The 24395-nt window shown below is 41.0% G+C and overlaps 1 protein-coding gene across 1 annotated transcript; it reads left to right on the plus strand.

Moving 5' to 3' along the window:
- Positions 1 to 5574: 5574 nt before the first annotated feature.
- Positions 5575 to 21128, plus strand: drd4a (dopamine receptor D4a). The gene is made up of 4 exons (XM_069686807.1): positions 5575 to 5835; positions 9705 to 9817; positions 15576 to 16165; positions 20911 to 21128. Exons 1-4 carry the CDS (start codon positions 5575 to 5577, stop codon positions 21126 to 21128), a joined length of 1182 nt encoding a protein of 393 aa, XP_069542908.1.
- Positions 21129 to 24395: the final 3267 nt, after the last annotated feature.

Here is a 24395-nt window from a genome sequence, read left to right on the forward strand (position 1 = left end):
GAGATGAGATGAATCAACGTGTTTTCAGTCTGTAAATTACATTTACACAACTATAGAACAAATTAGGACTTTGGATTTGAAAGTGGCTGACGCATCTCTTAACTTCTTTTCACCGCTGTCCGACATTATCACGCTGTCTTCTTCTTTTCCGTTCACGTTACCCTCATTTACGTCATAAGCACCCTCCAGAGGAGTCATGAAGTTGTGACACGCTGAGGCTAACTGTAAGGAAATCTGTCAGAGTGCCAAATATTTGTAAATTAAAATATTGATATTTGGTGCCAGCCTATTTTTAATTGTATTGCACGAGTCGGGACGACGATATATCGCTGTATTGATATTTTAAAAACAACTTAAAACATTAAAAGCAAAACATATCTTACAATCTATTATAAACATAAGTTAAGGGATTGACTGAGTGAGATTTATGACCGTTTCTTTTATCATATCCTTTAATTCTTAAACAATCAAAGTCATGTTTACTATACGTTCGGTATAAATAAAAACCTCAACAACGTTACCTCATGGAGTCCCATCGTGTTCTTGTACTGTCCCCCTAATATTTGATTTAAAAAAAGCAAAAAGCTAAAATAAAAAACCTGTAATTTACAGGATGGACTTCTCTTTGTTTAGTTATGACATTTTTACATCACTGAGAATGTGTCACCTGAGGTCATGTGACTGCATCGTGTCAGCGGACCTCACCTCACCTTTCCTGTTAGGCAAACTGATTGTCAGACGTTTAGTCTACCTGCCTTCTTGTCTGAATCTGAATCGTCACACCCGTTCACACGTCTGATGAACAGGAAACACAGAGAGGAGGAGCCCAGCAGCCCGTCTGCCTGAGCCGTCTCCCTCAGGGACTCGGTGACCTCCATCACTCTCAGGACTATTTTTAGCCTCCTGTTGACAACTTAGTTAACAAATGATAATTACCGACGCATATTATAATCGATTCCACTATTAGGTTTCAGCAGCAGCCGAGCTGTAAAAGTGGTCCAACTGCAAGTCACACAACAATTGTTATAGCTATATATTGTGGCTGACCGCATCAGGTCAGTGTGCGTTTTTGTGGGCAATGTGTTAGAAGGACTGTCCTTATGAGGCCGATGACAAAAAAAGTTCACTCACTCACTCACTCAGTCAGTCACACAGTCAGCCAATAATGTATTGGGCAGAGATAACTCCTCCCACTTTGTCGCTCTGTAGCACACGTTTGCTACCAACCCAGCCATGAATCAACACCACGTATCAAACAATGACTGTATATAAAGATGGACGACACATCTCCACCTCCTCTGGTTGTATAAGAATTAAGCTAAAGTACCCCTGGAGCGGGCGCTGCCATCTTGCTCATCTGTATCCAGAGTGTGTGCAGTAGAGATCGTCTGGTGGAGCCGAAGTGTCGACGTCCCGCCCCTTCCTCCACCCCAAAACACACCTTTACCTTGTGTCCTTATGGAAAGTTCAATGACTGTAGTGTTAGTGTTAGTTACGTCTCCTCTCGCCGTTCCTCCTCTACTCTGCTACTCAGGGACAGAACGCTGCAGGAGCCCCATTTGTCAACAGAGCTGTCAATCATGAGGTCACACCCCCTTTTTATAGCATCAAGTAACTAATTAAAAGTGTCAGAAAAATGAACACTTGGACATAAATCAGCATGATAAGAACTAACTATAATGACAGAAGCTATTTTTGAACACTATGAAATCTGATCTTTCCTGACACCAAGTGTTGCACCTGCAAGATAAGGCAGCCTTGTCGCTGTGCCTGATATCACACCTGATGTAACACCTCATAAGGCCACGAGAAGATCAGGCGGACTTGGAAAGCCCCGAGGAACTGAGGTCATCCTAAAAAAAACTGCTGAGTCAGCATTATGCAAATGAAGCAGTACTTTAAATTTGAGACAAATACAATCCCAAATTTGTGTGACACCATTGATTTCAGGTTTAGGACTGGTTAGATTCTAAAAGGGAAAGAAGACCGAGTAGAGACGGGGAGCTTCACACGGTATAAAAACCCAAGTTGTAAACTGCCTAGTTGGTAACTTTCCGGAGTGACTCAGAGTTGCTTTGCTTGTGTAGAATAAACTCTCTCTGCATCAGATTCTGTCAGTCTCCTGCCTGCTTGTCTGCTGAACCGTTTTTGAAGACTTTGACTATATTTTTAAGAATACCATGAATTACGTTGTGTGCAGGGGGTCCTGGCTTTGATCTGGCCCTCATGGCCGGACCTTTCTGACACAACAAAACCATGTTTGAGAAAAATGTGTTTGACGTGTATTTTGATTTTATAGTTTGAATCATGTCCCATCTGTTAACATGGAGGAGGCGGGCTTTATGAGCTATACTGCAGCCAGTCAGCAGGGGGCGATAGAGAGGGTTTGGCTTCACTTTTAGGGAGCTGTCATGTCGTCCATCTGTTTATACAGTCTATAGTGCCACTACTTTGTAAGGGTAAATATTTATATTTATGGCAACACATCGAGACCTTCATACGATCATTCAGAATTGGGCTTTATTGCGATTGTAGTGGGAGTAGTGGTTCTAGCCTGAGTTTTTCATTGTTGGTCTTGAATGCAGCCTCTTGAAAGTAGATCAACTCCTCCTCTGGCCCAGCCCCTGATTCAGATTTTGCATTCACTTAAAACTTACAAAGTTTATTTGTCTTGAAAGAGTCCCTTGTCTGCCTGCCTCTCTGCTTCATGTGGTGTCCGGTTTAAGGTTTGTCTTTTTAAAATATTGTTAACCCATTCTGAGAGGTGAAGATATTTTAAAGGACCCCTTTTATTTCTCGTGTTTAGTGTCTGTTTTCCTGCTGGTCCTTTACCTGAGGTATAAAGACTTGAAGTCTGGCTAGCTGTCACCTTGTTTCAGTGTATTAGTGAAGCCAGCTAATATTATAATATTTATCGGCTGCTGTTTTGCCTAGATTGATGTTTTTGACTTGATGTATTTTGTAAACTGAACCAACTGGTTTATTTGCCTTTCTTTGCTTAATCCTTTTGTTATCTCCCCTCATAGTGAAGTGGTTGCCGGCTGCGGGTGGAGGCTAGGCACTCGAGGTGGTTCCCTGCACTGTTTGTAGCGGTAAGCGCACCGAACACAATAGTTTGCACCTGTTTGCTGTGATTGCCGTTTGCTATGAGTTCACGAGTGGTGAGTAAGTTGCACTCCTGGAACACTCCCTTTGATGTTGGGCTGCCTGCCCTCTGCCGACACCCCTCACGTTCCCTTCCCATTTTGCTATTTTTAAATTAACTTGGATTATAAGTGTGTTTTTAGCATAAAATATACCAATTATTGTAATAAACTTAAAAAAAGAGATTTTTTCCTAAATTGACTAATTTATCTCCTTACAGCAATAACTAACACCCTCTCTTCACAGATACTTCCAGTCTAAATCATTGATAAATTTACATTGTCTTTTTGGAACCACGTCTCTGTCTTACTTCGGTTATAGAACCTGTGTTGCCTTTGTCTGGTTAAGGTGTTTTTATATTTCCTGGGGTGAAATTCCCCGGGTGGCGTTGTGGGGTTCGTTTTATTATAGTCTCTGGTTTATCATACACTAAGCCTACCCTTAGACGGCTGAGTGTCTCCCCACCACCCTGCCACACAAAGAAGGTTCAACATACAAAGAAAAACAGCACTCCTGTTTCAAATTAAATCAGTTTAACTATAAAAATATAAACATCATCTCTAACCTGTACAGTAAGTGTGAGTGTTCTGTGCAGGTGTTGACACTTGACAGCAGCAGAGAGTTCCTGAGTTTGCTGTCTGGGGGGGGGGTTCCTCCTCTCTGCCCTGCAGCCCGCTGCTCAGGGTAACCGTCAGTCCTTCAGGCTACACTGTAAAAAATGTCACACCGACATCTCTTCCTCTGAGGCTTTTACTCTGACACTCTTAAATCCCACAGATTCTTTGGATTAAAGGAAATAAAACTTAATTTTAATGGGGACTAATTGTCAGTGGTTAATGGTTTCACATCACACGACAGCTATCACTTAAATCACACCTTAAAATGACTTCTCTTTTTTTTTTAACACCAAAGAGAACATTCAGGTTTTGTTTTCTTTTTGGTCGAATTTCAGGCGTTTTTACACCTTTTAAAAAGTGAAGAAAATGAATTAAACCTTCTTATTTATTGATCTGAGTTGGTGCTGCTGCAGATTCAGTCAAATCGGTTATCAGGAGAAGTTTAAGGCTTTAATTAACGGGGAATTTACAGGCCTCTAATCTACTTCCTGGACAATTAAGTGATTTTAAGGAGGTTTTTGCCTTTTTCAAATTAATTTTCAGATCTCTGGCCGACTCACAAAACAACAGACCTCAACGTTTTAAGCTTAGTGTATTTTTATGGGTAAGTTAATGATTAATTGGTATTTAATTGATCACTTTCTCGTAGTGAAAACTTAACGTAACTCAATACATTTACTCTGATACTTAAATACTTAAATATTTATTCTCTACTTTATTCTATATTATGAGCGGTGGCTGCCCCTAATCTCAACAGTTTACCTGTTCATGTAAAAACTGCTCAGACCCTAGAAACCTTTCAGTCCCTGCTGACGACTCGAGTTGAGTGTAACACCTCGTTTTCATTCTTTTATTCTTATCTGTTTGTACTTTGTATTCTCTTAACCTGTTTGTATTCTTTGAGCCTGTTCAGCACTTTGGCCAACTGCAGTTGTTTTTAAATGTGCTTTACAAATAAAGTTTGACTTGACTTATTCTAATCCACTTCATTAATATGCCAGCTTCAGTTGTTACTTTAAATATTCTGATAATAAATAAAATCAGGTTATAATTGTTCATACAGCTCTGCTTTAAATGTGTTTGTTCTTCTCTGTGATCTTTACTGTCCTTTTTAAAAATGTAATTACCTGTTGGATATTTTTTGCAGTGGCCGCTCCTCTCTCTCTCTCACTCTCCCTCTCTCTCTCTGACACGCTCACAGGCGGACATACAGCCAGACAGATGGACAGACTATCTCCTGCTGGAGCTCAAGGACTGAAGGACACCGCAAAGCGCAGCTGATAAGCGGCTTTAATCGGCTAATTTTGCCCGGTGGCCTTTAGCAGGCTGCAGGTAAACGCACCGGAGCTCAAATCCGACACATTCACCGCGGTCTGACCCCTAAGACGCTCCGGATGGTCTTCATCTCAACAACCGGAGCTTTGAGGAGGCATGGATTTCCTCCTCAACTTTCTGACGGTTCGAGGATTTTAAGCGCTCTCGGTCAGCTTCGGCTCAGTGTGTTCATCCTCATGGCTTAAAATGATCCTCCCTCTAGAGGACAGACGGAACTTTATCAGCATCTGTTTCATAATTATGAGTTAAAGTGTTTTACCTTCTAAAAAGGACCAAACTTCACCTGTTTCCATCCTGTTTTACGCGCAGATTCTTTTGCGTAAAGTGCGCACCGGAGCGCCCTGGAGCTCCGCGGTAGAGCTTGAGTCGAGGATGACATCACAGTGCGGGGACCAGAGTCCGGCCCGGCCTTCATGAGAGCCCGCTGGCCGCGCTGCTGTGGCTCGGACCGGGACGGAACGGAGGAGCCGCGGCGGAGATGGCGGCCAACCTGAGCGCGGCTGCGGTGGCGGAAGCGGCAGCTGCAGCCCCGGAGGCGGCCGCGAGGGGACACAACCTGCCGGCCCTGGTGTTCGGGGTGCTGCTGATCGTGGTGATCATCTGCGGGAACCTGCTGGTGTGTCTGAGCGTGTTCTCAGAGAAGGCGCTGAAGACCACCACCAACTACTTCATCGTCAGTCTGGCGGTGGCGGACCTGATGCTCGCGGTGCTCGTGCTGCCGCTCTTCGTCTACTCCGAGGTGAGACCAACCGGAACACACTGTGGGGACATATTACGAATTAGTGTGAGTACAGGTGAGATTCTTTCATTACTTTAAACTGCTACAAAGCTGCATCCAGAGCTTCAGGGACCCCCAGCTGTTGCAGGGGCCCCAAAGACCTGCTGCAGAGTCCAGATGCAGGTCTGTCGAGTCTCTCTCTCATCCTGGAACTGTCGAAAGTACAAGTAACTCTTAAAGTTCCCCCAAAAAACTTGATTTACCTCTTAAACACATCAGACTTAATCTTAATGAAGGTGGTAACCAGAGATCCCTTAATTTGTCCATTAATTATAAGAAATTAAGTGTGTTTGAAAGGATTATCTGTGGGGTTTACAGGGGTTTGAAGCAAAGTAAAACAAAACCAGTCAAATGATGTTCACCTTCTCTCATTTTAGAACTGTCATCTTATTTAAAGTACAACAAAAAAACCCTTAAAGTTCCAAAATAAGCCTTAAATTAAAAGGGAGCCTTTAATGTGTCAATTAATTTGAGAAGGAAACAGGAAAGCCCCTTAAATATCCTCTAATTAAAAGGCCTTTAAAGGTGCTTGACTTTCCCTTAATTGGCGTGTGAGTAACCCAACTTCTGTTCACTAGTTTATGAAAGATCATCACGAGGCAAAACTCCTTAAATCACCTTGATTTCCAGAGACGTTAATTATAACTAAGTAGATGTTAAGGGGTCCAATTCCCCTTAAATAACATTAACTACCTCAATCAGCATCAGCTTCAATTAACAAATTATAATGAATTAGGAGTGTTTTAAAGCATCATCTGTGTGGTTTACGGGAGTTTGACGGTTAATTAAACAAAAGTAATCAAAGTAATTTATATTAGGAATTTTATTAAAGGACGGCTGTCATTTTTTACACCTTTATAATCACCTTAAACTGTGCAGATGACCCATTAAACCCCCTTAATGTATCACAAACAATGCATCCGACCGTTAATTATGCCCTCTAAATCCAATTGGAAACGCCTTAATTACATCTTTATTGTACTGAGAGGGTACATGAGGGGAGATTTTAAAGGTCATGTGATTCAGTTCAGGATATTTGTTGCTCAAATCTTATGACACGATCTCTCAGTTTGGATCTTTATCGTCCCACAAGAGGAAATACACGTCGCCGTAAAGCAAACACATTTAAAGACATTAACAGTGATGAGGAGAAACGACACCAATGAGAGAACGTGCTGAGCTCAGAGTTTAACTGCACCAAAACATGAACCTGATGCACTTTCAGAAGCTCTGTTTCTTATATTCATGCAAAAGAGGAAAGTCTGCGTATTCTGTTATACATGTGTCCATTAGTGTCAATAAAAGTGTAATTAAACATTGATTAACAAATAAACACACATGTATACAATCATTACAGTGTGCTGTTCTGTCCTGCTGAGGCATTCACCAATTAAGTCTATTACAAAATACACAATGTCCTGTTGCACTTCCAACCACGACCAACGACCCATCCATCCATCCATCCATCCATACCTGTTCAAATATTCTCTTCTATCTATGATGAATGACCGGAACTGATGAAGTATAACAACAAAGATTAACACAGAAACTTTCACCCAAATTAAACTGTGTCACTAATCTTTTCGACTTCATATAGGTCAAAGGTCAGCAGCTAGAATGTGTGTAGTTCAAAGCCTCATCGCATGAATGCGAAACAACCAAACTGTGACGCTCACATGCTCTTGGATTACTTTAACACACAAAGAGGAGTTACAGTAAAAATAATCTATTAACTGAGAGTGAGACGTTGTTCTTAATTAGATTTTTATTTCTGTTTTGGAGGCTTTTAAAAAATCATTTTACAGAATTTCACACAAAACAAGAAGCAAAGACGAAATGTTTGTGTGTCAGAATTAAAGTCAGATTCGTCCCTCTTTGATGTTCTTGTACTTTAATGTTAAAATGTTTTTCTGCTATTCGTCACCTTTTCTCAGGGACAAGTTTTGTACTTTACTCCACAACATGTGACAGCTCGAGTTTCTTTGTGAATTCAGATTATTAATACAAAACACAAATCTATAAATTAATCAAGGTGTGTAAGCATCAATCAATATGACCCAGTTACTTATTCTGGTTTAGCTTCTTTTGATGACATTAATTTCTATTTTAACTGTTATTTTTTTTCATTGGCATCATTTATTTATGACATTGTATTTTTAATGTTTTTACATATTGGAATTAATAATGTGTCTATAATGTGTGAATTTGTTTTTTTAGTTAAACATTTATATGTATGTATTTATTTATCCTTTTTCAAAGTTAAAATATTGTTTATACATATTTTTATTTATTTGTAAGTTCATTTTCCAACCATTCAGTCCACGTGGCCTTTATTATTTAGTTACATCTCATTGTTTTTTAGATGATAAATTAATTTATCATTTGTTTTAATTTGAGAATGTATCTTTATTATTTTATATTTATATATTATATTACTTTAACTGTTATATTTATTTATCTTTTAAACATCTGAAAGTTTAGATATTGTTTATTCATATTCTTAATAACTTGTATGTTATTCATTCAGTGTGTCTTCATTATTAATTCATTAAGTAATTAATATTTTGTATGATTTGCATTGATTCATTAGTATTTTATTTGTTTTTTGTGTCCATGTATTTTGCGTATCTTTTTTAATTTCAGTGTTTAGATAATGTAAATATTATATTTTTGTACTTGTATGTAACGTTTATTCATTATATGCTTTATTAATTTTTGCATATATTTAGACTTTATTTTTTATATTTGTATGATTTGTTTTTAATTACTGATATTTTATTTATTTTTGTAGTTATTTTCCATCATTATCCATCAATCAGATCAATAAGTTTTCTTTGGTCTTCAGTGTCTTAACTCTTGGATGTTTGTGAACTGTCCCTTTAACTGTCAGCTCTGAACTCGAGATGACCTTCAGATGAAGCCACGCCCCCTGTTGTATTAACTCCGCCCCTTTCTGTGACATTATAGGAACAGACTCAGGACTACCTGTGTTTGTTTTACCTGTTTTATATCCCTACTTTAATCCCTTTCTTTACACACACATCATGACAGAGGCAGGAAAATGTAAATGAACCTTGGTACCGTATACTTCCTGGTACAGTCTGTCCTTGTGAGCTAAAATAGTCCGGTCTGTACATTCCTCCTGAGGTCAGAGGTCAGGCAAGGGGCCCCACGACAACAATAGATCTGAGGAAAACAATGAAAACATGTTTGTCAGTTAGTGTTCACTCTTCTATCCTCTGCCCCTCATTTTATTTGTCTGTTCATTTATCCATTCATCAGCGTTTCCCCCTCACAGTTCAGCTTTGTAACCAAAACTGTGACTGTTTTTATCCTCTCAAAATCAACCGAACACCGAGACTAAACTAATTAAATCAGGGCGGGTCAGCTGCTTCAACACACGGGGAAAATATTAAAGGAAAAAGACAAACACAGATGCCTCCATTTAGGGAAGAGGCATTTTGCTGGGTTTTTATTGGTGTCCAAATCAATAATATAATTACTTTATTATTACTGAACATTACAAGCTGAGGTTAAACAGTGGAATATAAAAATAAGACAAGAAATAAGACGAAAGACCCAAAACACAGCAGACATAAGACATAGCATATTTTCAGGGGTAAATGAAAAAGGCATTTAAAAAGATATATGTATAAGAATTCAAATTTAATCTAATTATAGATAAACCATTATGTAAACACAAAGGACATCATAGCATGTCTTGAAAATTTCAAAATAAAAGCCCCGTGAACCTGTGATGTATGACGTGTTCGTACAGTTTATGTGCTGAGTGTGAGTGAACGTACTGAGAGTGTTTCTTTGTGTTTCAGTTCGAGGACGGCATTTGGACCCTCAGCACCACCATCTGTGACGGCCTGATGACCATGGACGTGATGCTGTGCACCGCCTCCATCTTCAACCTCTGCGCCATCAGCATCGACAGGTCAGTGCTCACCTGCACAGGTAAACGCAACACAGCTGGTCGGCCAGAGATGTGAAAGTATGATTTAAAACAGTTAACTGTCTAAACTGTTTTTTAGTAGAGATTTAGATGAAAGGATTTTTACCGTCCATGTCTATTCTTTTCATATGAAGCTACAGCCAATAGCTGGTTAGCTTAGCTTAGCATGGAGACTGGAAACAGGGGAAAACAGCTAGCCTGGCTACATCTAACAGCAACCTAAGCCGGCTTTAATGTTCATGAATCAGCATATTTTTAAATTATTAGCTTCCATGCAGAGAGTTAGATAAGAAGATTGATATCTATGTCCATCAATTGGCTTAGCTTAGCATAAAGACTGAAAACAGGGGGACACAGCTAACCTGGCTCTGTTTAACTTAAAATCTCCAACCAGCACCTTTTAATGTTCACCAATTAACATGTGTTATATTTCAATCATTGGCTTTCTTGCAGAGAGTTAGATGAGAAGATTGATACCATACATGTCTAGCATTTTAGCTAGCAGCTAGCCTAGCTCCATCCAATGCTAACAAAAGCCGCAATATCAGAATTTAATTGCCTTTCCTTTGATCTGCTGCAGGTTTTTAAAGTGACAGTAACTCCTTACTTACAAAAACATCCTTTTGTTCAGCTAATCTTCCAGGTGTTGAGGTGTGATACTACACATGTGATAAAAGACTTACAAAGCCTTCTATGGCTGCAGATGTAGCTGTGTGGAGTCTGCCTCAAGTGATGTCATTTAAGTCAGCGTCAGTTGGGGATAGTTGCAATGAGGAGGATGCAGTCATTCAGACGCAGCTCTGCAGCCAAACAAACCCTGAAACTCCTGCAGGGATATCAAAGGTGCAGTTGATTAAAATGAAGAGGTCAAAGTTCAGCCATAACTCAGACACTCAGAGCTTTAATCGGCCTGGGGTCAGGGTCGCCCAGAAACAACCAGCTGATTAATCAAACCCTGAGGAAGCCTCACTGTGAGTTTCAGGGCTCCATCTGAAGGTCGTTGGGGTCAGACAGTCACAAAACGATTCACTCTGAAAAAATATCATTAAATTTGTCTGTTTCCTGTAAAAGCTCCAAAATAAGACAAATTAAGAGCTTTTAGAGTCCCAAATGAAGGACGCGTCTGCGGGGATGAACTGCCGGCTTTGCTTTGTTTGACTCAATGAGATTATCTGAATTTCTCTGCTGATGTTGAAGGATGAAAATCTGAGCAGAAACCGTGAGCCGCTCCTCAAATCTGATGTCCAAACTCTGGGAAATATGATTACATCAAAGACTTATGGAGGCAGTGAGGCTAACGTGGACTGATGGTGATGATCTGAAGCTTTTTGAGGCAGCCGGCAGCAGTTAGAGGTTTAACTGGATGACAGAGTCTGAATAATTCAACAGAGGAGGTAGGAAACAAATCCTGAAGGTCCGCGGAGAGTCCACCTGCTGCTGAAGGGGGAAATCTTCTGCTCTCTGTGCAGGTTTGATGGTTTTATCAACAAACTCAATGATGACCGGCTGCCACTCATGGATGGATTGCTGAACAGGAGCAGGGACCAGAGGGCTGAGGGGCCCCTCAGTGAAGCTACTGTTATTAATAATTCTTGTTCCTGAAAGTCAAAGGGGTCACTATAGTTCGTTGTTTGTCCTCATCACATGATTTGACCTGATCGTGATCTAAGCCCCTTGATGGACTATTTCAACATCCAGTTATTAGCTTTCTTGCAGAGAATTAGATGGAATATCTTTAGATGAAAAGATGACAGCCATGTCTATAAATTAGCTTACCTTAGCATAAAGACTGGAAACAGCTAGCCTGGCAGCACCTATGAATTTCACTAATTAGCATGTTATATATCAATTATTAGCTTTTTTTGCAGAGTTAGATGAGAAGATTGATATCATACACGTCTATCCATTTCATAAGAAGCAACAGCCAATAGCTGGCTATCTTAGCTTAGCAACAGCTAGCCTGGCTCTATAACAATAAACTCCTACCAGTACCTCTTATGTTTGCTAATTAGCTTTTTACAAATGAATTATTAGCTTTCTTGCAAAGAGTTTTAAGGAAGAGTGACATTGTCCATGTGTCTCAATTAGTTTAGCTTAGCTTAGCATAAAGACTGGAAACAGGGGGAAACAGCTAGCCTGGCTACATCTAATGCTAACAAAAACGCTTACCAGTACCTCTTATGTTCCAATTATTAGCTTTCTTGAAGAGAGTTAGATGAAAAGGTTGATACCGTACATGTCTATCTATTAGCCTAGCTTAGCATAAAGACTGGAAACAGGGGGAAACTGCTAGCCTAGCTCTTTTCAACATTAACAAAACCGCCTACCATCGCATCTCATGTTTACTAATTATCACGTTAGCTTCCTTGCAGAGATTTAGATAATAAGAGTTATACTGTCCATGTGTTTCCATTATATTCCAAGCCAAAGACAATAGCAGGTTAGCTTAGCTTCGGGTAAAGACTGGAAACCGGGAGAAACAGCTAGCCTGGCTCCATCCAACAGTAACAAAACCCCCTACCAGTACTTCCAATGTTCTGTTATTAGCATGTTACATTTCAATCATTACCTTCTTGCAGAGAATTAGATGAAAAGATTGATACCATCCATGTCTATTAATTAGCTTAGCAGAGATACTAGAAAAAACAGCGAGCCTGGCTCTATCTTACGATAACAAAAGCTGCAACTCTAATAAACACAGTATGTCGTGCTAATAAATGAACATTAGACTTTTGTAGGGATACACGCATAGCATGTTATATTTTGATTATTTCAGTTGCATAAAAAACAGTGTTAAAATAATGGACTGCATAAAAGAAGTGGTCATAGGCTCTGGTTTTAAATATTAGGCTAATGCTAAGTGCCTTAAACCTGCATTCTTTCTCATGTCCAGCAGGGGGTGTATGATGTCCAGCAGCTGCTTGTATGAAACCAGATGGGAAAACGAGCCACCTTCTCATTAATTTATGACCTCATTGAATATTTTCCTAATAATTTTATGATGTCAATCTCTAGTTTCCAGTCTTCTTGAACACAGCATGTCGTTTTTGTTAATTGTAGTCCCATTTAGATTCAAATAGATGATAAAAAAAGGTATGATGTGACAGTAAAGACATCTCACTCCCTGTTCAAATAAAGGATTGAATAAATAACTGTCACACCAGACACTTTGACCTGTCAATCACAAGTGAAACTAATAACATTATTAACTCCTCCGTTGCTATAAAGACTGGAAGGAAGCATCTTTAATGTGATTTGTTCCATGTGTGATTCTCCAGCTATGAAAGATCAAAGTGTCAGCGGTAAAAAAACAAAGTGTGCGAGTCTGATTCACTTGGGAACGATAAAGAGGAAAGGTGCTCTGATTCTGTCAAGATTCAGGTTAGGAAGATTTATTTGGACAGAAAAACAAGCATCTTAGGACTCTAAGGACTGCGAAAATTAAGATGATTGATGGATGTGGTTGTTCCTGTTTTTATTATACATTTGATTATTGTTAGATGTTATCTTTTATTCCATTTCCTTTTAAAGTATTCTGTCTGCTCCTTTTTTGTCTTTAGTCTTTCATGCACCTTTTGCAGTAAACGGTGCAAAAACAAAATCAGTATTATAATCATCAACATTGTCGTTATAAAGGACACGATAGAAAGATTTAACAAAGAAGAAACGAAAATAACTCATCAATTAGATTTGAATCAACTACAGATTATTTTCTGCTCCACCAACTCAACTAGTTCCACAACTTAACAGACACTGGACTGTGGTTGCCAAGCAACCCAAACATTCTCCTCCTTATCACTCTGTGTCTACAGGTTACCACACATCAGCTGTTTTTATCATGAACATTTATCTGTTTGTTTTAATTGATCATCAACCAGTGAAGTAAGAGTCTGCTGTGTGATTCAGAGGTACCAGCGTGAGTAATGTAGACATACACGCTCTGCTGTGATGTTGATTAACAGTATTCAGAACATGTGGCTGAGGCGGAGTGATACACAGAGTGAAAAGTCCCAGTGACGTTGTTCTCACTCATGGAATGCCTCTAGTCCAATTAGATTACTTGGTCAGAACTAACTGTTGTAAATTCAGAATATCAACATGGCTGACGTAAAGTCAAACTTGTCTCCCTCAGGGGATAAACTGCTGCAGCCAAATATAAATGTTTCCTAGTTTTCCTCCTCAGCTTTTTGGTGTCAGGATGATTGTTCCTACTGTCCAGTCCGCATTAGAGAAGTTAAATTAAGACAATAAAAATGCTCAGTTATTGCTCCAAAACCTTTTTCAAACTACACGACAAAAGAAAAACTTACAACAGGACACAAGCAGCCAGAGGAAACCTTCACTCAATGCTCCAAGGTCCTAAAAAACTTAGGATTGATTTGTACTCTCATTCAGATTTTACTCATCATTTTAACAAGATCATAAAGTCAAAGTTAGACCTTTTGTTTAACTCAGAAAGATGATGAAACTACGGTGGCCCTGAAGTGCAAATCACAACGGCAAATCAGAAAACACAACGACATTAACCAAACCGGAAAAGGTAGGTACCCTCGAGCGACATGAATCGTCGCTGATTGGGCTGGTCCGTCCTTTAAACCGGAAGGACAACACCACCAGTCAAACAGAAAGAAATTGTCGACAGCATATCCAGTATCACATCATATCTATGTCCTGCATCAAAGTAAACTTACTACGTTGTCACTGGCGGCGCTCATATTTTCACAACATGTAAACCATGTCCTTCCGGTTCAAAGGACGGACCAATCAGCAACGCTTCATGTCGCCCGAGGGTACCTACCTTTTCCCGCTTGGTTAATGTCGTTGTGTTTTCTGATTTGCCGTTGTGATTTGCACTTCAGGGCCACCGTATGAAACACTAAGTCACGCTATCAGTACAAACTGTACAGACTATTATAACTCCCCTTTAAAAAAGAGACTAGAAGGTCTAAAACACGACAATAAAGGCAATAAGTCACATTTCACCGCTGCGATAAATTTTAAAGTTCTTTAACTTGTTTTTGACGCTTTAAATGACCTCACTCCTCCAAATATCAGAGATCTTTTATTTTGTGTGCCAGACAGAAAACTATGTTCCTCAAATATCCGACATAAGCACCAGTCAGAGTGCCTTTTCTCTCTGTGTCTTTAAGACCTTTCTGGCGATTAAAGTAACGGCGTCAGTCGTTTTTTCTACCTGCTTCTTATCCCTGGCATCTTGTCTTTCATTTCCCGGTCCTTAACATGTTATTGTTTTATTGATGTTTCTTTGTCTTTTGTCGTCCTAGTTTTCCGTCTCTTTGGCTGTGATCATGTGGAGCACTTTTTGCTTCATGGTGGTTTAAAAGCTGCCGTGTAAAGTAGAGTCGTGAAACTCAGACATGACCTTAACAGGCAGCACTGAGTGCTTAACAGGCTTTTTTTTGTCTTGCCCTGAGTATCACCTCTCAGGTGTCGGACACACTGCCCTACTTTATCGATAAAGGTTGTTGGGACACCTACAGACATTTCTCAGTGCGGGATGAAAAGCTACTGTGTCTTTTTAGCTTCTTTAAAAAACATCAGAATTGAACATCAGACAAATATATTGCAGAAACTCAAAGCATGAAAAAGTAACAGGTTTATAAAAATGATTCTATGGATAATAAATTAAAAGAAATACCGAGCTGGGACGTTGAATCATAAGAATATGTTCATGAGACGAACACAAGTTGTTCCTCTTCATCATTTTCTCTCGTTGCAGGTTCATCGCCGTGTTGATCCCTTTGAACTACAACAGGAAGCACGTGGACCTGCGGCAGACTGTGCTGCTGTCGGCCACCTGGATCCTGGCCTTGGCCGTCGCCTCGCCCGTCATGTTCGGCATCAACAACGTGCCGGGACGCGACCCCACGGAGTGTAAACTGGAGAACAACGACTACGTCCTGTACTCGTCCGTGTGCTCCTTCTTCATCCCCTGTCCCATCATGCTGCTGCTGTACTGCGGCATGTTTCGCGGCCTGCGGCGCTGGGAGGAGGCGCGGAAAGCCAAGCTGAGGAACAGCATCCAGGCCTGCCGCAAGCTGCAGGAGGCCGCCGCCGCGCTGCCCCCGCTGGCCTCACTGCCACCGCCGCTGCCGCCCATCATAGAGCGAGAACTTACAGATACTCCGGAGGATCAGTCCACATTCCCGTCTCAGGAACCTCCCTTCAACTCGACGGAGTACATAGACGGCCCCGTGCGGACGGTCAGCTTCGCAGAGATCAAGTTCAACCCTGAACCCCGCCGGAGGAAGACGGCCAAGATCAACAGCCGGGAGAGGAAGGCCATGAAGGTGCTTCCTGTCGTTGTGGGTGAGTTCACTTCCTTTTGATTTGACCTTTTTTTTTATGCCATTTTGCCTAAATTGGTTAAAACAGCTGAGAAGAGACAGGAAACATTGGGAAGAGAAAGCAGAGATACTTGGGAACAGAACGCTGCAGGAGCCCCATTTGTCAATAGAGCTGTCAATCATGAGGCCACACCCCCTTTTTATAGCATCAAATAACTAATTAAAGGTTAACTTGTCAGAAAAATGAACACTTGGACATAAATCAGCATGATAAGAACTAACTATAAAGACAGAAACCATGTTTGAGAAAAATGTATTTGACGTGTATTTTGATTTTATAGTTTGACTCATGTCCCATCTGTTAACATGGAGGAGGCGGGCTTTATGAGCTATACTGCAGCCAGTCAGCAGGGGGCGATAGAGAGGGTTTGGCTTCACTTTTAGGGAGCTGTCATGGCGTCCATCTTTTTATACGGTCTATGATTCAAACCCAGAGCCGCTGTGGTGAGGACTCACCATGGACCCACCAACTAAACTAAACCAGCTCACGGTGAGGTCACTTCCTGTTTAACTGCAGCAATGCCATCAGCTACATCACTGCCACACACGGCTGGATTAACAAAAAACTGGGCTACTGGACCAGAGATTAAACGATCCAAAATAAGAAAAGCTGTTGGCCCTGTGTCAGGTGTCACAAGGAGTGGGAGGTAAACTGAGGCCTGAGGGAGAACCACTGGGCTTCCAAGAGTCCAAACTTTTTTATTCCAAACAAAACATGTGTCTGCCTTGGCCTTTGATCAGACCACTAACATGTCAGGGCTTCCGATGTAGCCAGCTAGTATCATTTGTTCCAGGCTTCCCCTTGTGTCTAACGGTCAACAACTGCATTGTTGCTGGTTACTGCACTCGTATGCAGATGTGTGATTTTAGAGATTGATAAAGAGCTTAAATGTCGTCCAATGACAGCTGTTCTTGCATTCCAGCCACTTATTTCTGCCTCTTCTGCTCTCTACATTGATGGTTTTCCTAAATACAATCAAAGCCCGCTGAAACCTGATCAGTCAATACTTATCAGACCACAAATAGGCCGGCTCCATTGGCCACCAACAAGACGACCGTGTCCTCAACAATAAAAGAACAAATCCAGTATTCTTTTGTGCATTTCTGTTTCAGATCATATCTAGCTGCAGGTTCTCTGAAGATGCACGCAATATTGTTTTTCAGCACGGTCAAAAAGCCCCATTAGTGATCAGTCAGGCATAAGGATCTACCTCAAACTGAGCATCAAACAACTGCCAATATTGTGGAAAATTCATCCTCAGATTAGAGCAACCTATTCAGGGTTAAAAGAGGCCTAATCTGTGCATTGTCCACCCGGATTAACACGTCCTGGAAAAGTCAACTGAACTCACAGACAACACCTGGAAGAACTGTGAACAAAAGACTGTATGTAAAGAGCTGGACACTGTGCAGTAGAGGTCGACTGGTGGAGCCGCGGTATCAACGTCCCGCCCCTTCCTCTAACGTACACACACCTTTACCTTGTGTGCTTGCCATGTTGGAGCCCTCAGGTGGGCTCAGTCTGCAGCAGAACAGCTTCTTGTGTCGGTCTGAAGCAGATATTCACGCTGATGGAAAGTTCAATGACTATAGTGTTCATGTTAGTTACGTCTCCTCTCGCCGTTCCTCCTCTACTCTGCTACTCGGGAACAGAACGCCGCAGGAGCCCCATTTGTCCACAGAGCTGTCAATCATGAGGCCACACCCCCTTTTTACAGCATCAAATAACTAATTAAAAGTGTCAGAAAAATGAACACTTGGACATAAATCAGCATGATAAGAACTAACTATAATAACAGAAACCATGTTTGAGAAAAATGTATTTGACGTGTATTTTGATTTTATAGTTTGACTCATGTCCCATCTGTTAACATGGAGGAGGCGGGCTTTATGAGCTATACAGCAGCCAGTCAGCAGGGGGCAATAGAGAGGGTTTGGCTTCACTTTTAGGGAGCTGTCATGTCATCCATCTTTTTATACAGTCTATGCTGTGAACAAGGCCCAAAATGTCCAAGAGTTTAGTAACTATAAGGTATCATCCCTTGAACAACTGTTATTGAAAGTTATGTGTTACTTAAAGTCGAGCTGAAACAGCTTTTCGAGAGTATCTAGCTTTCGTATCGTGACGTATTTCCGAGTGAAACAGGACGTGCAGGCGGGACATATCATTAGAGGGATTTGATTTGATCGTTGAGAAGTGGGCGTAGACAGACGTTCTCCGCAGCGCAGCAGCTAGCTAACTGACCGAGCGTTCTTGGTGCTCTGCGGCTAAATGTTGCAGATTGATTGGTTGAAATTGTTTGGTGCTAACTTACGTAAGCACGCGTGAAATTTAGTTTTACCGGAAGAAAAAATGATCGGATTTTGATATAAGAATACGAAGAAATGAATTTTCTGTATTTTTTTTACCTATATTGTCAAATAGATGCACAATATTACCGGGGATGTGATCGAAAAGGATTAAAATTACATTTTTCATTTCACCTCGACTTTTCTGATTTTAAAAAATCCTCCTATGATTCATTTTTTCTATTGTCAGGCACTTCAACTCAAATATGGACTTTATTCATTTCACTTCTAGTCTCAAAATTCAAGCCCTGACGAAGGCCAGAAGAAGAAAAGTTCTTTATTTCACAAGAGCTGCAAAAAATGTGAAATTCTTCTTTGTTTGACCTTCAAAAAAAAGGGACTAAAAATCATCAGCCAACAGCTCACAAGCGTCAAACATTTAAATGAATCATAATAAAGTAACTCATGATGAAAGAGTAGATAAAAAGTTATCCGTCCATCCGATCACATGCCTGTAATAAAAGTGATGTGTTGAGCCCTGCAGGTATCTGAACGCCTGACCTTCACCTCTGATGTCTCTTCACACATCAGTAAGAAAAGGTTGGCCTATTAATAGCACCCAGTGTTGGTCCTAATGCGCAGAAGTGCTTCCCTTTAGCACACAGCAGCTAATCCTGCAGCTCCTTAATCTGAAATCCAATTATTACGTAAAGCTTGGTCAGACACACTTTTCAGTGTGCAGGTAGTTCTCATTCGTCATCATGTGCTCACCTGATGGTTCAGGAGGCGGCCGCAGAGTTTGGCACGGAAGTATAAAGAGAACTAGTTTAAGCATAGTTTGTGTAAATTGAGGTTCTTAAAGTTGTTCTTGCTCCTGTTAGAAGGTTCCTAAGAAAAGTCAAAGTCAGATACATGACCTGTTTTAAACTACAGCACTGTTCACACCTGTGTTCTTAAACTGATGAATGCCTCATACATTGAAAGCCTGTGAGAGTTTTTGGTGGAGCTAGAATACCTCCTGCTTCTTATCTTTATGCTAAGCTAGGCTAAACACATCCTGGACCTCTCTCTGAACACACAATCATAGACTGTATGAATAATGGAAGCAGCAACCCTGACGTCACCCATTGGTTTCTTGACTGCGCTTATGAAGCCTGGAGTTCGGCATACAGGCCGCCGCCATGTTGGTTTTCTGGAGCTCTGGTTTTACAAGTGACCATTTTTAACAAGTGGGTGGAGCTGGAGAGGAACAACGGGTTGTTAATGCCAACTCAAAGCTAACCACTCCTGTGTGCCTGTGTGGTAACTCGTGAAGTGATGAACGAGCTAGTTAACCGTTCGGTTTCCCACAGAGTGCGATTAGCTCAGGTTAGCCCCCATTCTGTCTTCCCCTGTTTCCAACACTATCCACTGTCCTCTCTATAAAATGAAGGCATCAAAGGCCCAAAAAATAATCTTTAAAAAACATAAGACTAAAGAAGCTAAGAGAGTTTGTGGAACGTAGCGGACTAGCAGCTCGTGAGCGGCACGTACCAGGTGAGCTTAAAGAGGGGGTGTTAGTCTGTTTCACATTTTAAGACACATATTTAATGTTACAATGTTGGATGTCCAGACTAAACGTGGGTGAAGTTTCAGATCTGCAGGTAAAAGTATGTTGGAGTAATCCCCAGGCTTCTCAGCTCAGTCTGCAGGCTGCTGCAAGGCCAGGTTTCACACAGTTTGTTCTACACGCTAGGCTTCAGAGAGCTGGCCAATCAGAAGAAAGCGGGCCTGTAGGGGCGGGGTTTCTTAAAGGGACAGAGCTGACTAACAAGCCAAGTATGCCAAGTGCAACAGACCATAAAATATCAAGAAAATAATACAAGAATTTACGAACCAAAAGAGCTGGAGACTTCTTAGATGACAAGTTAGTTTCTCACACAGCAAACAAAATTATTTGTGAGGTTTCTGCATGAAAAAATACATAAAAGGTACCAAAGACACAACAGAGAGGTTAAGATCAGTGACTGAACTGGTTGTGTTGATGTCAATCAGACAGCTAGCAGCACCCACATGTCACTCAAAGCGATCATGCCTCTGATAACTTTAAGGCTTTATATAATTCAAACAGGTGATTTATATTACAGTTCATTCTCTGTGCAGTTGTCATGAAGAGAGAAATGAGCTATAGAGATAAACATGTTGAATTCTGCTGTAAAGTTTGGGGGATTTTAATATGGGGCTCTATAGAGATTGACTCACTTTTGGAGCCAGCCTCAAGTGGCCACTTGAGGAACTGCAGTTTTTGGCACTTCAGCGTTGGCTCCATTCCTCAGCCCCTAAGTTTTCTACTTGGCTGAAACTGAAATAAACCTGAAACATCTGAAAGAGAAAAACAAAGTATTTAAACTCACCTGATCTTTGATTCTTCTCCTGCAGGTGCCTTCCTGTTCTGCTGGACCCCCTTCTTTGTCCTCCACACGATGCGAGCTCGCTGTGAGGACTGCCACGTCCCGCCGGCCCTGATGAGCATAGTGACGTGGCTCGGCTACGTCAACAGCGCTCTCAACCCTGTCATCTACACCGTCTTCAACACCGAGTTCAGGAACTTTTTCAAGAAGTTCCTTCATGGCTGCTGCTCCAAGCAGCCCCGCTGAGGACGCCGCTGCTGCCTGGGCGATTTTTAAACGCACAACAGCTGCAAGAGACGCTACTGACAGCGGATTTAGTGTCTGTCGTCCATGTTCTTTGCTCTTCTTTAAGTCCTTTGCGAGGTTTTTATTTTTCTACATGTGACGACAGCAAAAGTTTGTTTGAGCTTCATGTTTGCTGCAAAGAAGCTTCAGTCTGAAGAGCAAAGCGTTCAGAGGATCAGCAACGACGAGACAGGGTTTTATATGTTGAAATTCATCTTTTCAAAATAAAAGTTTTCACTAAAAATAAGTGTGGTAAGAGACGTCTGCTTGGGGACGTAACAATTACACGATCAGTTTGGAAAATTCTGCGTGGTTCGAATTACAGGGAGGTTGCTGGTGGTCTGACCCCTTTATAAAGACTTGGCCAAAAGAAATAAAAACAACAGGCCACGATGGTCCAAAGATTTATATATCCTTCTTACCTTAATCATAAATATTAGATTATATTTCCCACATTCATGCCTGGAAGAAACTGGTAACATGATTTCAGACACCCCTAAAGTGGACCATACCATTTTCAAACCACAATTCTTATGCAGCCTAGCTTGATTATTACACTTAACTTATCTTACCTTTCGAGTTTCTGAATTAGATCGTGTTTATAAATAATGCTAACATAAGTGACCTTCCAATGTTTGCTCTTTTGCATTTTTTTTTTAACATGCCAAAGAGGAGCAAACAGGTGTTACTATCACGACAGTCTCCACACCTGTGCCTGACTAGCATTAAAATCACACACTGCCGAATAATCATACATAGATCTTTCCTTCAGCCCTGGAAAGCTTCAGTCACGAGGAACAGTGCAGTCTGAAGGATAAACTCACTAAAGTCACTTCAGCTACAGACAGAAACTTGTGACATTAATAGAGACGATTGAAATGAATGTGTAGCGAGTTGTCCACACACAATAAGCTCATTATTAAACTACGTACAATCTCCTCTGCATGTCCCAGGTTGACCTCAGTGTCCAGGGTTCCTCCACAAAGTCACCTGAAGGTCATTAAAGTTTTATGTTCAGAGGAAACAAACAGAAGTGAAGCTTTAAAAGCTTCTCAGCAGATGTCAGACTGACGGACAGACTGACAGCGACAACACACACGGTCACGTCTCTGTCCCTTCAGAGGATTTTACATCGACTTACACGTCTTAACGCAAACCAAGTCCTCCCCCTGAAATGTGATTCATTTCAGTTCAAGGACTCGCATCTTTGTCTCCTTAAGTAAGTCCCAACTGTTTGAGTGTGTTAACAGATTTATGTCCCCACATTGTCAGTATATGTCTACACACACACACAAAGTTGTGTCAGACCTTTAGAGGACATTACATTCAATTATACTTTAAACCAAGTCTTCCCCCTAAAATGTTATTGAATCAGAATAAGGACTTGCATTTTTGTCCCAGTACAGCAAGTCTCTCTCACAAGAGAGTGTAAACAGATTTATGTCCCCACAATGTAGGTATTACATGTGCACACACACACACACACACACAAAGTTGTGTCCCCGTCCCTTCAGAGGATATTAGATTAAGTTACACTAACCTTAAACCAAGTCTGTGTCTTTGAATCACGTTGGTGATGTCTGCTTCATTTTAAAAACAGTATACAAATTATTTTTCAGAGACTCTCCTTCCTCCTGAAACGAACCAGCAGTTTTGCCATTCAAAGGTCAGACCTCACTCCAAAGTTATAGAAAACATGGCCGCTCTAGGATCGGTTATTCGGTCTTAAATGTACGAGCCAGAATCGGAATGGTACGTGGAAATCTTGACAAAGACTTGACAACAAGCTTGTGCAAGAAGGCAGCCTGAGGTAAACGACGGTGAATGATTGGTTGATTTCAGTGAAAGCGAGGTTCTATGTAGAAACCTGCAGCTGTTCTGAACGGCCTGTTTCAGAGGCGACCTTTTTAAATGTGATTCTGGAAAAACACAGAATTATGCAGTTTTCACTTTTTCACTGTGAACGATAAACAGCCAAAAATGTGAAAATACGAGAACATCCATTCAAAAGATACGACCCCTTTAAGTACAAGAAGTTCCCACAACTTGATAACAGATTTAGGTCCCAAGAATGTGAGTATCACATGCCCACACACACTCACACATGGAAAATACCCAATCTGATTATATATGTATATATGTATGAGCACAGAAAGTAGGTAAAACTGTGAATCTACCCTGAAGGAGACATTATGTGTCCTTCAGCGTTTACAGTTCAGGTAAATGTAGGAAATGTCTGGTCCTGGGAGGGTCCACTTCACTGTCTCTGAGCAGCAGCAGACACCTGAGCGCCGCTGGGCCTGCGATGCTGCAGAATCAAATGTCATCATGTCTGAGGTGATTCAGGTGAAGCCGGTCTGACAGGTCACCTGACTGCTGACTGTAAGGAATATTTTTAAAAAGCGAAACTGTTAAACACGAAAACTGAACTCAAGACGTGATCCTGACACTGAACACACAAATCTGTCTGCAAGAGGGACGCAGAGTTTTCCCTCTGAGACTGTCGTCAGATAAAAATACCTGAAATTAACTAATTAAAGAGGAGAAAAATGAAGACAGAAGGCGTTTTCTTTTGCCGCCATGGCTGCGGTTGTTGCTTCCTGGTTGGCTGTCGTTTGGTTCCATGTGACAATCCACAGAGCGCGTGCTCGGCTGTCCTCGCAGTTCCCCCCCAAACAACAGGATATCAGATCGTAAATATTGAACATGTTTAATATTTACGATTTGACGTATTTTGCTGAGTAAGTAAAGGAGGAAGTAAAATCACGCTAACATCCCTCACACCACAGGAACATCTGTCAAAACATCAGGACTTTGCTTGCTTTTGTCTGAAGGGGGGAATCAGGCCATAAATCGGCTTGATTGTCTTGTAGTGTGGACCCCTCCTCAGGTTGCATCACGATTAAAACTTCAAACTCCTGGGAGACATCCTTTTTCACCCAGAAGGAAACCTTTAAAAGGTTGCTTGAGTCACAATTCATTGTGAATTATATTGATACTTAAAATGATGAGAACAATAAGATTAACAAAACACAGATAACTCATCCGTGAGTATGCTCCAGAGTTGGGTTGGAAATAACTTAATATTATTTTACTGATGTGTTCGACCTTTATTCAACCAGAAGGTCGCTGGATTTAAATCTGTTTTTCAAGAGTAAAATGTTTTAAAAAACAACAGAGAGAAAAACGTCACTGAGGGAAGGAAGAAATAAAAATCTTCACTATTGA

The sequence above is a fragment of the Semicossyphus pulcher genome, unplaced genomic scaffold, assembly GCF_022749685.1.
Source record: "Semicossyphus pulcher isolate SPU_LCO1_2020_fin unplaced genomic scaffold, fSemPul1.0.p SCAF_8, whole genome shotgun sequence".
Taxonomy (NCBI): Eukaryota; Metazoa; Chordata; class Actinopteri; order Labriformes; family Labridae; genus Semicossyphus; species Semicossyphus pulcher.

What these genes read in the sequence shown, in the direction of transcription:
- drd4a (XM_069686807.1), top strand. Translation starts at nt 5,575, where the DNA reads ATGGCGGCCAACCTGAGCGCGGCTGCGGTGGCGGAAGCGGCAGCTGCA. An exon ending in CGCTCTTCGTCTACTCCGAG is followed by an intron (nt 5,836 to 9,704) that starts GTGAGACCAACC and finishes TTTGTGTTTCAG; the next exon opens with TTCGAGGACGGCATTTGGAC. An exon ending in TGCGCCATCAGCATCGACAG is followed by an intron (nt 9,818 to 15,575) that starts GTCAGTGCTCAC and finishes CTCTCGTTGCAG; the next exon opens with GTTCATCGCCGTGTTGATCC.